Source organism: Pyxicephalus adspersus, chromosome 10, assembly GCF_032062135.1.
Source record: "Pyxicephalus adspersus chromosome 10, UCB_Pads_2.0, whole genome shotgun sequence".
Classification (NCBI taxonomy): Eukaryota; Metazoa; Chordata; class Amphibia; order Anura; family Pyxicephalidae; genus Pyxicephalus; species Pyxicephalus adspersus.
The window spans coordinates 25,361,961-25,377,469 of NC_092867.1; the positions used below are offsets into that span (position 1 = coordinate 25,361,961).

General features: G+C 39.1%; 1 protein-coding gene across 1 annotated transcript in view; it reads right to left on the reverse strand.

Annotated features, from left to right (window-relative positions):
- The window catches only part of ARID5B (AT-rich interaction domain 5B), a 176,895-nt gene extending 161,750 nt beyond the window's left edge, over positions 1–15,145 (reverse strand). Inside the window, exons 1-2 of the mRNA XM_072423122.1 lie at positions 15,036–15,145; positions 14,559–14,813 (exon numbers count right to left, since the gene is read on the reverse strand). Of these exons, the coding sequence (XP_072279223.1) occupies positions 14,559–14,813; positions 15,036–15,056 (276 nt within the window). The 5' untranslated portion in view covers positions 15,057–15,145. The remainder of the gene's footprint in view (positions 1–14,558; positions 14,814–15,035) is intronic.
- Positions 15,146–15,509: the final 364 nt, after the last annotated feature.

Sequence of the window (15,509 nt, forward strand, 5' to 3'; positions counted from 1 at the left end):
ACTCTTCTGAATGGAGACACTGCTTTATAAATGTGATGAGTGATATGCAGTGGAGTTGTTGTTCAGTGCTGTTGATATCCTGCTGTCAATTCTTGCTTACATACCCCTTACGGACAGCCGATTATATGATGGTGACAATAATAGACCATGTCTGTGTAATGTATTTTGAAATATGTGTTGGTAACGTCAATCAGAAGGCAAACTACACAACATTGTTGATACAATAAAATGTTACAATAAATGGAGTAAACTTAAGGATTGGACCGAGATGTCCAGGACAATTAAACTCCTGAACATCATCAGCGTCCATCCAATAATTGAAGGGTATTGTGGTGGGCCCAGAACAGTTGGTAGCAAGCATGGCAGCTTTGGGGATGCAGTGGTGGCAGGATCCTGGACCCCATCATCACTGTGGGGTGCCATATTAGGAACAAATGCAAAAACTCACCCAACACAATAAGTTTAGTTCCGCTTTAATAAGAAAGCTTTTATTGCCGTCAATGAAATACATTAATTGGCTGCGTTAACAAGAAAACACAGTGTACGGCAGAGGGAGGGTCGATCATGCTTCATAGCTTCTACAGAACTGGGGACAGCTGCAACCTTGCAGAAACACGTAGGTTTTTCTGATACTAGCCTCCAAACTACAAACTAGGAATTGGTCATGGGACCGACTTTTTTCGTTTTAAATCAACTTGGGCTGCTGCCCCTTGTTAATCAATTGGGGTTGCATCAGTTAGAAAAAATATAGACAAAATAGCCAATTTAATTAAAATGCTATAAGGACGATTTTGTCGTATAAAATGGAGTCAGGATTTAATTATTTCATCTTTGTATCAATATGAGGAAAACACATCATGTAAGAGTGACATAAAAAGGACACTCACTCTTACAACCGATGTTCATATAAACACTGACATTAGCTGAAGTAACACAAGCTTTGTTAGATAAATTTGTATGATACTCTAAATAGCTCATCTATGGTATGTGACTTCCTGACAGCCTACAACTCAAGAGAACTGGCTCTACAAATAGCTGTTCTTTGTGCATGCTCACTTGCTGATGTGTACCAGTGAACTATATTAATACTCTGCAGCTAGATTACCAACTCTCAGTTTACACATTATGTTATTTAAATATAAAACATATGCCAATAGATGGAGAGCAGTGCGTTGAGTGGGCTCCCATTCCTTTTGTGTTCTTATTCAGAGTTTCATATGGTTTACTTTTAAAATTGTACTGTATCTGATCTGTACATTTTAAAAGAATTCAAATAGGTAAAAATATATATATATATATATATATATATATATATATATATATATATATATATAGATAAGAAAATAACATCAACTGCTAGGTCGATCAACGTTGCACTGAAAGCATATCCATCATGTTGGGTAAGAAACAGAGAGGTCACACTTACCACAGGGACAGCCATTCTAAAGTGAAACGTGTGCCACTTAAGGGCCCCCAGGTCAGTTCAGTGGTCGCCCCACTGTTGGCCAAGTCCGACACTGACTTATAAGTTATCATCTCTGAGATCATTAGGGGTCATTGATTTATTATTATAAATATGTGGTAATTTGGTTTGCTTCTTGCAGAACTCTATAAAGTAGAACACAGACTGGAAGAAGTAGGGCAACCCTACTACGAGCCAATCAGGGGTGCTGTATTCAAATGTGTGGATAATTAACAGGTTAATAGAAAGAGAGCAGTGGGCCTCATCAGTCTCCTGCTCCTTCTTCAATATCCAATCAACAGGCTGGACTTAGGCATGAGGACACCACCGCATTCCTTGTACAGTTTAAAACAGAAAGAGTGGTGTCTTTGCTTTGCTGTACTGTGTAAATATCTGAACTGGATTGTCCGAAAAACAAATCCACCGACAGGTTTAAAGCACCCGAGTATGTTATGTGTGCTCTCCTTCCACTACACTTCCATCTTCTCCTCTATCCTGCTCTCTAATTGCTAGCCAAACAAAAATGGAATGACATGGACACATCCTAATAACTGTATGACACCAGGGTCCACTGGAGACCAGAAAAAAGGCTGTAGGTTAGGAACATCAGGGACCGACCAGCATGGGAATATCTGCTGCACTCAATTAATAGGTAATAAAAGTAAAAATGGGCCACATTGGTTGGAGAGAAGCCAGGCTATGCCCAGAGATGGGATGCATGTCAAACCTAACATCTCATTGGGCCTGATTTATTAAAACTCTCCAAGGCTGGAGAGGATACACTCATCAGTAAAACTGCAAACTTGGAATAGATTTTTAAAAAGGTAATTTGCTATCAAATGTATTGAATCCTGGACCAATTGCATTCCAGGTTTGCTCGATCACCCAGCTTCACTGATGAAAGTGCATCCTTCTCCAGCCTCTGAGAGCTTTAATAAATCAGGTCCATTGGCTTTTTATACATCCATGCCAAATAATTCTACTTTTCTACAGATATGTCCATAAAGGTGGAAAAATGATCAACTTTACCAGCATGACATTATTTTTACTCTCCTACTTACTGGCTGAAAAAAAGAATTAAGGAAATATTTCTTTCTGCTCTACCACTCTACAAGGAGCACGAATCTAAATTTAGAATAAAAATCAACTTTGCTGTAGGCAGTAATCTGGCCTATTTCATTCAATAAAAAATACACCCATTTAAATGAAGTGAAAAATTTGCTTCTATTAGTAGTAAGGCTCTTCTGTACCGTTACATTTCAATCAGCCCATGTTCCTTGTTCCTGATCCATTAAATTCATTTTCTTAATACATTCAGAAATTACCTATAATTTTCGATATCTGAAATAAAAAGCACTCAAGAGCCTAATTGTAGTCTGAGCAACCACAAAACTAAGTAAAGAAAACGGTATAGTTACTGTCTAAGCAAACGTCAGTAAAGCTTTAATGCCTCAGACTGACAAAATTCTGAAGAGCACCTGTCAGCTATGTGCTGAAGATAAAATAAAATATTCAAAATACTAAAAGTCAGTAAAATCCATTTTTTTAAATCAATACTTTTTAAATATGTCCATGCACAGTTGCCTTTTCTGCCTACAACCTCCTCATCATACAAGTATAGATTTTGAATTACACAATTTTCTGACTGGTGGTTTGCATACTTATTTTTTTTTTTTTTAACAAATCTTTTGGAACAGTAAATTTATCCAAATATAGAGTGGATAAATTATTAAAATTCTTGGCAGAATAAAAGTAAAACATACTGATGTTAGGTTTTTTAAAAATAGATTAAAAATAAATGTACAAATAATAACAAGCACAAACACAACAAACAAATACACTGGGGTTGGAAAGCTTGGTTGTGTCACGTTGAGAACATTTCCACTACACGGTTTCCTGGGGTCATGCAAAGAATGTTTGAGGTCAGGATCAAATTTGTACACCTGCTTCTCGCTCTACACAATTACTGATACAGTAATATTAAACATGTGGCCTTGGAACATGATAATAATGTACCTAGAATACAACTGGTTATATCTGCTGTAAGAGCTGCATTGTGAAATAGAAAAAAAAAAAATATGCAAGTGCACACAAGACCTTTATCTTGTTTTCACATTGAACGGCTACACTATTTTGCAGAAATGTCTTGTTTGGTCAGATTACAATCAATTACTGTCTTGTAGTATACCGTGGTAAATATTTTACTTATGTTATTATATGCAGGAAAAGATGTAGAATCGCTTATTGTTAAACATTTACAAAGCTCTTTTATACTGTAAATCAAGTCATGTACTTTTACCTTTGATCCCTGTAACAGTATATTTACATTTATTCAGAAATTAGCTATTAAGCAATAGCCAAGGAAAACAGAAATTATATATTTTTGTTTCACTTTTTTCTTAACAAGGGTAGTAAAAAGTGAATGTACTACAAATAACTTAATATTGTGGATTCATAGGATTCAGTCACAGAAGAGGAGGAATCTCATACTTTTATCATGCGTTCTCTGTAAATAAATAAAAGCAGGATCGAAATTAGAACCTGCGTACATTGCTGACTTGACATTTCTGTATGGTGGCCCAATACAACTTCTGCAAAAAGAAGGCTTTATTTGATCTTTATATGCTGGGTAGTTTGCAAAACATCCTGTCTGGCAAAGTGAATCTTATTTGTGCCAAATCATCAGCTGTGTTTACCAAGATTCACTCACTTTTAAAATCTCTCTAGAACAGGGTTTCTCAACTAGGGTTCCTCCGGGGGTTGCTGGGGGTTCTTTGAGCAAGTTGTCTCCCCCAAATCAGTGACACCTATGATCTTTTTTGCTTTCTGTAGGCGTGATATTCTTCCTACTGACTAGCACTGTTAGATGAATTCTTCTCACTGACCTGTAGACTATTGTACTTAGAGCTGTGGGTATAGAAAATATAGAAGGGGTTCCCTATAGACCTGAAAGTATTTCAAGGTGTAGAAAGGCTAATCTAGAATCACCTACAAACAGCATTACAGTGAAATAGAAGGGGTGGAGGTTTAGCTTTTGAAATCTAATCGGTTGCTATACGTTTCTCCTCTTTCCATCTACCAAACTTTGCAATAACTATTACTACAAATTTTAGAAATGGAATAACCATGCATGCAGAACTTCTAAAACAGTGGGGAAGATGTAAAGGAACAGTATGATGCCCAATAAAATAGGTATTAAAAAATGATACAATATAATTTTATATATATGATATATATTTATATATAAATGATATAATATGATCTATAGGCCAATATTGTGCACTGCAGTTAACAAAGTCTGCACCCATGCTGCAAATAGTTTAGCCAGTAACTTAACACAGTTCAAATGGAAAAAAAAGACAAATAATAAAAGCCAATATATTTACTCTGCATTATTGAGAACATTTTTGGCAGACTTCCAAAGCCTTTTGTGGCCCTCTAACTTCCAAACATGTTTTCATGGCCTCCAGCCAGGAAAAATGTATTCACATCTAAAATATCCTTTTCGTGAAACAGAAAAAAAAAAAAAAAAAAAAAATACAACCCTCATTAAGATGTCAATAACACATTTAAAGGATTTTCACCAATCATGCTAAAGCCTGCAAATACACCATTCACATTATCTAAATGAATTCATGACTAGGAATATCAGCTTTTTCAACCATGAAGATTCCTGTGTTTGATTTTTGTCTTTCTCGGCTGTGGATCACAAGGTTTTTACACATTATCAACAATGCAACAGTCATAAGATCAGACCATGAAGAATGATTTAGCCAGAAGGTTTTTCCATCAGATATCTTAAAAATAGTGCAGATGTCAGTAGCCAATATTACTTGTGTCAAGCAGAGATGCAATTTACTAGGATATACCAATCGAAGTCAGTCTGCACGCTTCAACTCCATACCGGGATTACTTTTTCAATACAGTATACATATTTATAGTTTTTAAATAATGTATACAAGTTTTTTTGTTACGTTTCTTTCTATATACTTATATCTACCATCGCCAGACATGAAAAATGATCGATTTTCATAGAGCAGATAATAACTAAGATATACAGCACATTTTCTCAAAGGAGCAATGATTAAAGTATATGCCAAGGCATTACCTAAATGCTCCTCCCTAGAGCATGCCCCAGCATTTTTGTTTTGACTTTTTTCTTTAGCTTGTAAAAACAGCCTTGAATTACTCCTTGTGACATCATCAGGCTTGTAAAATTCTTCCTCGGTAGCTGCTATAGGTGATACTGATGTAGGCACATACCCCAGAAATGCAAAAGTCCTCCCCCTGAGCCCACTAACTACACACAGTATGTAGACAGACTGGAAATAGTAAAGGCAGCAGTAATTTCTCGAATAGAGAATAGTCGAGAATAGGTGAAGTTCTTCAGTCCAGCAGGTAGGCTGAATACGCTGGTTAGGGTTTCAGGGCAGCCCAAAAAAGATGTTAGCCCACTATGCATTTCTGGACTCATCAAGAGTCTCATTTTTATTGTATTCCAGAGGGATAATACACAGGTAATCACAAATTGGAGGAATGTAATGAATGTGTTTAACATGCACTTGTGGGTCCTACAAATGGAATAAGGATCACAAATTCTGGGCACTAAAATAGCCTCAGCTGTACTCATCTTGCCCCATTTGTTAGCGATCTTGAGAGGAAGCATAAAAAAGTAGAGGTAACACCCAGTGGAGGATGTAGCCAACAGTGGGACCCTGTACAGAATTGACTTGGGGCCTCCCTATTGAACTGACTTGGCTGACCTATTGGCTGAAAAGGGTCTGGGGCTGTTAAGCAGTGGAACATTTGCACCTCTTTATGTCTGCCCCTGGCAATACCCCATGGTGACTGGGAAGGCTCCTCCTCCTGCAACATAATTTAAAATCTTCTGGCATAATAATTTGTACTCCTATATGAAGGTTGTTTTTTTGTATCTGCAGCACATATTAGCATTGTATAACAATTGGTAAAAAAATAATTTAATAAAATATTAAACCCTATTTATTGTACAGCAATGCGAGAAAAATGGGGGTGCTACATAAATACGGTCTAATATTAATAATAAAATAATAATAATAATACAGAAGGTTTATTCAGTCCTTAAGAAACTCAACATTTCCCATTAGGACAAACTGTGGCTACTTTGAAGCCCATATGGACAACATGGAACACGGATAATACCATTTTACATCGTTGATAACTTTACTGTTCCAATTTCCGAATATCAAATTTGTTGGGCAGGTGGGAATATATTTTAAATCCACCAAATTATTTCTGAAATGACAAAAAAAATCTGCCATTTGAAAGTCTCCAATATTATGGTAATGAAAACAAATGTTCATATTATCTACTACTCTGGCACCTCTGAGCAGAAACATGGATATCTGCCAAACATTAAGGTCACTGGAATGCTGCCACAGAAAATCATTGCTTTCCTGACCTTCTGACAACATTTTACTTGAAAAATACAGAGTGCTATTAAAAGCAGAATTCTTCAAGGAAAAAAAAAAATCTTTCAGTCAAGTTTGTTCGGCTGAAAAAGGCAAGTGGCTAAAAAAACTCCTACCAAGCAAAGTACAACGTAATTTAACAGATCATGTGGGAACCTGAGAAGCAAAAGTGCTTGTGAGTCATACTACACCAAAGAGGAGATGACACAGGTAATAACTAACTTTGAAGTCAGTGCGCACACTTGTTTTGCATAGGTAGTTTTGTTTTGAATAAAAGTTGGAGTTTTATTGCTTCGGGGAGCATTGCTAGTTCAACATGTTGTACACTAAATCCAGTAATGTGAGGTAGGTACTGAAAACTAAGTGACATCAATAAACCGCTTTCCTAACAGATCCTACAACCTCAACAGACTATTTACACTTCTCTTGACATTGCAATATTCTTTATGCCTGTATCCGCGCTTGCAGAGTATTTTTATTAGCTCATAACCATCTTAAGTGTTATGTTAAACCAACTGCAACTTGGATTTATTGCCTGGACACCAGGGGCAGCACCATCTATAGTTATCACTATGTATATTATGCTTGTCAAATTTCATTATTGTGTGCCAGCTATCGTTTTTTAATTAGACAGTAGATAAAAAAAACACTAAGAAGAGGCAGTAGGGTTTTTGTTGGCAAGTATTGTAACAAAATAGGGTACAAAAATAGTAATTAAATAACAATATTACTGTCATTAAGAAAATAAAATAAAATAAAATACACTGCTTGTCCAGGCCCCAATCACCTTAATGAGGTTTTTAGGGACAAACTGCCTAAACAGAGATATTGCTAATAATAAGTTTATAAGGATAAGTCCCAAAAAAGTGTCCTATCACGGAGGTGAAAAACTGTCCCGGTAGTCCCAACGCAATTCACCTTATTGGCTTCCTTAGGGGATGAGACGCATGAACTATGTTGGTACCAAACAAAATTAAATTACATAGTAAGTCAGGTTGAAAAAAGACATAAGTCTCATAAGTCCATCAAGTTCAACCACTAGGGAAGTAAACATATCCCAGTGTTAGATATAGTTGATCCAGAGAAAGGCAAAAAAAACCTGGTACAAATTCAGTTACACAAAGAATAAAAGAGATATTTGTAATAGATATATTAAATGGTGATGTAAGTGCTATCCTATAAAGCTGATGGGTTGTTATGAATGCAAACAAAAAAGCAAGTAAGATCAGTGTTCTCCCCAGCCCCTTTTAGCTGGGCGCACCACCCAGCACTTTTCAGTAACCACTTAGCTATTTTTGAGCGGCTACTGAAGAGTTGGGTCACAATACAGAGTTGGGTCACAATACAGAGTTGGGTCACAATACAGGGGCTGCCACCAGCCTGCAATTTCTTCCTATCAAGCTTCAAAAAATGTCGATGTTATGAAAGTCATGTCCTGTTTGTTCCATATTAAAAAAAAAAAAAAAAATCAAAATATAGGTGGCATATGTCAGATCTGTTCCATAATGGATAAAAATAAAAACAAGATAGAAAATATAAATGTCAAATAAGTGTCAAACAATAATGCAAGAAGTATCATTGGTTTATTAATTGAAACTATAAAGCTAATGGTAACAAATCTTTATATTACATTTTAGTGTTGAACCCAGAATTTTTTTAAGGCTAGGTGGTAAGAAATTGTATTGAGACCCAAATCATCAGTAAGCACCCAAAAACAGCCGGGTGGTCAATGAAAAGTGCCGGGTGCTGCGCCCAGCTAAAAGGGGCTGGGGAGAACACTGCATTTATTACTTCTCTCCTCCCCTACAATTTATAGACAGTAGATACACATAGCAAAGAATAACTGCCAGAGACTGCTACAGTTACATTGACATGGGCAAGGTAAACGTTTTCCAGTGGAAAAAGAAGAAACAGTAGAAAATAAACACAAACTGTTATTAGCCAATCAATACAAGCAGGCTGTACCAATAGAATTTTCAGCCTGGAATGGAAATAGCATATATGGAAGAAATACTATTGATAAACCATTTGCTGGCAGTGGGCAGGAGTACTGGCTGCCTATGAAGGTGTGTGTGTAGTATGGGAGGCTAACAAGCAAATACTTTAACATGCCCTGGAACTAAGATATTACATGTAAATCATTGATCTAATTATAAATGTGTTATGTGTAAAAGGGAATAACATATCATTACACATTTCAATTTGCTGCATAAACAAAGCTCTAAATCTTTACATTCCATACCATATCTGTCACACAAGTTGACCAAGCGGGAGTTATTACAAAAGTACAATATGTGGACTCTTCAATTAGTGACATTCTGCAGTGTAAAATTACGTTGTACGTCTAAGTGTGAACATTATTGTAATAAGGTCCAATCTCCATATTCCCTCTCTCCAGCAATACCGTCATTATGTTTAGGGGGTTTGCAGCATAAAAGAGCCAATTTATCTCCCATGAACGGAGGAATACTACTTTGTAACTAAGCAACTGAATGGCAAAATATGCTCTCATTAATTCAATCTATGCTTATTTAAAAGACACAATTAGAACATTTTTAGCTGCCAGTCTGCAGAACACAGGTTTACATTACAATATTTATTGGTAGGGACTAGTTAAGTGTCACAGACTGTACTGGTTACAGTAAGTGGTGGGGGACTTTCCGTGGCACGTTCTGTACATTACAAGAAAAAACGAGGACATAGAAATCACTTACACGTCAATGGTAAGTACTAAACTACTAGTCAGCGCGAGTGTTCTTGGGTGGTTAAATCTGTGGCCTGAAAATCCAACCACACGAATACAAACACAAGCATTTATTAAGTGATGCAGCTGTTAACCTGAAAACAAAAAAAATGATGAGATGATGGGACGGCATGGTTTTTGTGGTACATAGGAGTCAGTGTCTGGGGCTATGACATTCTAGTAGAAAATAAACTTTATATTTTATCTTAGTTTCCAGGTAATTACTGATATGGACATGGTATCATTTTTTTTTTTTAAGTGTATAAGTACTATGGGCAGATTTGTAAACTTCGTACAGTGCCACTTTCATAGGAAGTCATTAAAATGGGGCTTCAGTTTACTGAAGTGGAATTTACTCAGAATGAACAGGCTGCATAAAATCAGCTCATAAAGCTGCTCACTGCTGCCCCCTATATGATGCACAAGTCCATGTCATCTACAATATTTTGTGCATTTTCTGCATTCTGTAAAATATGCAAACCCAGGTCCTGACAAATAATAAGTAAGCAATGTACAAGGATATGGATATTAGAGATAAGTGGTGGTCAATTTATTTGAAATGGAGGGCTTCATGTACAACCGCTGTGATCACTAAAGAGCTGCACAAAATATTCAGCAAACTTATAGCTACATAAATCTGAGAATGTAGATGTACAACAGGAGACTGTCATAGACCGGACACATGTAACATGAGACTGATAGAAATCACCAATAAAGATCTGTGCTGCAACCACCACGTAAAATCAGCAAAATCCATTACTACAGAGCAAAGAGAAGAAAATGGGCAAACTGGACAGAAAACATGGAAGAACTTTGTGCCAAATTGTTTTGCCTTTTAACTATGATCAGACCGGCGAGGAGACTGCAGCGTGGTTACAGCTTCCTAGGGCCACATGTAGCCTAATTTTCAGGTCAGGGGCCACATGTGGCCCTTAGGGCTTCATACATGAGTTGGGTCCAGGCCTGGGAACAAGAATTGCTGTGGTTATTCCCACCACAGATCTGAACATAGCTGCACTGCCTCAAGTAGAGTCCCAGGGGGCCACGTGTGGCTGGGACGAATTCAGGGCACCAGGGTTACGGGCCTATAATGACACTTCTATAATACAATATCATTTCTACAATCTGATTCAGAAATATCATCATACCCCCCGTCACCTAGAAAACCAAAACCCACCAAAACCACCCCGGGGCCCCGGACTGGCCCCTCGATATGACCACGCTGTGCAGGTTTGGAGAGCTGTGAGCTCATAGATCACTCTCACCGATTATGAGGTAATTATTGTTCCCACGGCAACCCAGACTGCCAAATGATAGGGAGCTGGGACTAAACAGTGAGTGAGTGGAAGGAGGAATTGGCAGGCAGCGGGGACATATGCCAGGTTACTTATTAATATATCATTACAATATATACCGCGTATCAACAGCAACGCATGGACGCCGTGCACACTCCCCGGGATCTAAATCACTTTATAAACTGGGAGACAATACAGGAGCATTGCTTGTAATGAGTCAATTACCTTCCAGCTGCCTGAGATCTGTACAGTATGCATGAGACCAGCGTCAGATACCTGTATCCCATAGCATCCAGCAGCAACAATCACCAGTATCCCATAGCAACGATCATCCATGTCTCATAGCAACCAGCTGTAACAATCACCAGTATCCCATAGCAACAATCATCCATGTCCCATAGCAACCAGCAGCAACAATCACCAGTATCCCATAGCAACAATCATCCATGTCCCATAGCAACCAGCAGCAACAATCACCAGTATCCCGCAGCAACAATCACCAATATGTTGCTGTGGGCTATTGCCCACAGCAACAATCACCAATAGCCCACAGCAACAATCACCAGCAAAAAAACCCTTATTCTGCAGCAACAATCATCTGTATCCCATAGCAACCAGCAGCAATAATAACCCGCATCCTGCAGCAACAGTAGCATCAAAACTAATAGCAGCCACAAAAGTTGGTTCCCATGCTTACACCCGCAATGTACAGCAGGTCTTTCTTGAATATAATGAATCGTCCAAGTCACACACACTTATGTCACTGTTTCAACAAAAACACGACCCTTTGTTGTGATTCTGGGGATTAGCACCCAATAAAACACAAAGTGCTGAGATCAGCAGAAACACGCCAAGAACCAATCAGATGTATACACAGAAATCCAGGGAGCAATATGTACATGGCCATGGGAGGGCGACGTTACCTCCTATAAACTCCGCCTCTCGTTGGAGGCTCCCAGCCAATCAGCTCACAAGGAATTTATAATGAATGAAGGCTGAGGCCACAAGGAAAATGACATCACCAAGGTGAAAAGTGCAACCACCAAATGAAACTTTATACTTGTTCAAAGACTTCATATATATGTGTGTATGTTGAATATTTATTCAACATACACACATATATATACAGTGAGATCACACAGTGAGAAGCAGAAAGACCACTTTAATAGTGATAGCAACCACATGGAAACCATTTCTGACTGGTTGCTATGGGTTACCACCACTTCACGTCCTTAAAATGCTTTCCCAAGCAAACCAGAGTATTTAACAGCAACCAGTTATCATTTTTTTTTCATTAGGGAAGGGAAGGATTGGTTGCTATGGGTTACAAAACTTCCTCAACATGCTTTTTTTTGCTTTACCAAGCCAGCCAGAAAGTGTAGTGATTCATGGCAACAAGACATCTGATTATTGAAGAAAAAAAAAACCTCATGCAACACTTCCTCATAACTTGTTCCACGTGATCCTTACAACACTATTTTACAAAGCAAGTGCTGTTTCCCACAGCAACCAGGTATCCGTCAATGGAAAAGAAAAGCTTCTTAACTGGTTGCTATGGGTTACAGCACATCTCGTTCCCTACCAACCAAAACAGACACAACAACATGCAAGTTGTAAGTGCTACGGGTTACATCACTTTTCCTTAATTCTTTAGCCAAGAAACTGCAAGAGTGGTTGTCCATAGCAACCCATAGGTGGTGAATGTGCCCCATCTACGTCAGGGAGGTTGCGTCACGCTGGTGAATGATGCTTCTCAGTCACCAATCAAAGGGCTGAGTCATTTCCTTGTACATGGATGATATTCATACTGCTGGCTGATCTGTATCCCCCCCCCTCCTCTCCACATCACAAGCCAGGCTGAAGCCATAAATGTGAACAGCAAATAATAAGTACAACAAGAAGGAGGGGGGGGACAGCTGCAGAGGAAAGTTATATGGAAGAGGTGAGGGGGGGTGTCACATCTTAACTCAGGTCAACCTGCTAATAGCTTTCCTTCCTCCCTCTGCCCCCCTTATAGAAAGAAGTAACAAAATATCAACTTGTTATTGTTGCCAGAAGCAAAAAGAAACAAAATTAGAAACAAAAGCAGCCAGACATGTGATCATAGGAAGCCAATGAGAAAAGAGCGACAAGGGGAGCGCCAATCCCGAACCCACCCCAGCGTGTCCTACCGATCCGCTACCAGGACAGAGATGGACTTATAGAATAAGAATTCTTAATATAATCATCACTGCCCAGCAGACTTATATGGGAAATCTGGAAAGTCATCATCACCAAACATGTCAGAAGGAGGGAGCGGGGGGATTCAATCCCTATGAATGTACAGCACTGTGTAATATAATAATGTTTTATAAATACAGCCTAATAATAATAATTCCCGGATGATACAAAAAAGCTGCATTGTGCTGTGCCGGCACGGCTGGAGTTAACCGATGACATAGCGGCAATTAGTTATAAATACCTTCCAATGAAACCATGGGCTCAATAAACAATCTGAAGACACGACATTCATCGGCAGGGATTATGCAGTTAATGCTTAACGTGTCGCTGCTGGTTACACGACCGACAGACCCACAAATATACATAGTGGTGAATATTTATTCACTGATCTGTCCCTGATCACTTTTATAATAAAAAGATGAAAGAAGCTTTTATATTCTCCATTTGCTCATTTCCTCCAACAGTAGTGAGATGGGAACAATATCATCGTGTTCTGCAATAATAAAGCAGTGGGGCTGTAATGGATGCAATCAGTGATAAACACCCAAAAAATAACACAGCACAAAGCTACACCAGCCGAGCTATTAATAGGAATGTCAATCAGTAACGATCTATCGCTGATCACATTGATGGTGACAGGAGGAGACGGCTACCGGTGGTCATCACTGCTTGTCCAAGGAGCTTGATGAGTGTCAGAAAGGTACCCTGGGGGGGGTAGGTAGCTTGCTAGCAATCGGAGCTACTTGTATAATAGTCATGCCACCAAACAGCTGGCAGATCAAGCAGAACTCTTTCGAAAATGATTACTAAACAGGATTTATATAGCGCCAACATACTACGCAGCACTGTACATTAAACAGGGGCTGCAAATGACAGATACAGACATAGGATGAGAAGACCCTGCCCCGAACAGCTTAATATTATTAAACAGTATTTATATAGCACCAACATACTACGCAGCGCTGTACATTAAATGTAATTATTAATAATAATGTAATTAAAGCGGATACAGACACAGGGGGAGGAGAGGACCCTGCCCTGAAGAGCTTACAATCTAGGAGGTGGGGGAAGTATCACACAATAGGCAGGGAGATGGAAAATAGATTGTAAGCTCTTTTGGGCAGGGTTGATCTGTCGTTTGCAACCCCTGCTTTATATGTTGGTGCTATATAAATACAGTATAATGATGAAACAGACAAGAAGCCAGCAGTGGTAGGGGGTAGGAGAGGTAAGGGGAGCAGTAGGTAGTTAGGTAGGTTGGTAGGTATGTAGGTGGGTAGTTATGTAGGTAGCTAGGTAGGTAGATAGGTAGGTAGTTAGGTGGGTAGATAGAAAGGTAGGTAGCTAGGTAGGTAAGGGACAACACAGAAATAGAAGATAGTCATCACCTCGCCATGGTCACTATTCCTCCCCAGGGGAGTATCTTCTGGAAGGAAATAAAGTTTGGAGCTGGATAAAAGTTGCCGGCCGATCCTCTCTTCCCATAGCAGCTGCAGCTCAGCGATACAAATCGGTTCCTCCGGCTTGCAGCGAACCAGGAAAAAGTCGCCGAGGGATAAAATTCTGGGTTTGTCTTCAAGGTGGAACTGAAAAGCCTTGTAGAAGATATAAGGTCCGTGGAGACCGCAGGGTGAGCCGACCCACTGCAGGAGAAAAAGAAATAAATAAAAGCAGGAAGGACATTCACACATTACAGCTCCATTCACTATACATTCACCCGGCTCTTCTCACTGGAGGAATGTGACAACACAAAATTATTATTATTAATATTCCCCCAAAAGTTTGTGTGAGCAGTGTCCAGCTGTGGGGTGTGAGTGTGGCCCCCAGGTGTGAGGAGCCGGTGACAGAGGAGCAGATAATAATACCTTGAGTGAGTTGGGCTCCATCTCGCCGTTCTGAATTGATTGAACTCAACATTCTCTCCAAACTTGTTGGCTTCAATGGATTGCATCAGGTCCTGGCAGAGACAAGTCACAACGCAACCTCCTCTCAATATAAAACAGCCCACCCGCCCGACACGGGCTTTAAAAATAACAACTAAAAGCGCCTAATATTTCTTCACAACCCCAATTTTACCGGCGTGGTGAAATAATAACCATTCGTTCACCGAGCGCTTCACGGAAAAAAGAAAAGCCGCGCGCTCGGTAGTATCAAGCAGAGAGTGAGTGGACAGCTTGCTTTTAAAAGCCATTTAAAAATTAAAAAAAGGCATTGAGGTGTCGGGTGATAAGGGGAATGATATAAAATGCAGTCGGTGTCTTGAAAAAGTGTACGGTTGATTTTTAATGGTTGGCTAAGCGTCGGTGGTGTTGTAGCGCTCAGCCAGGACCTGCGTGTAT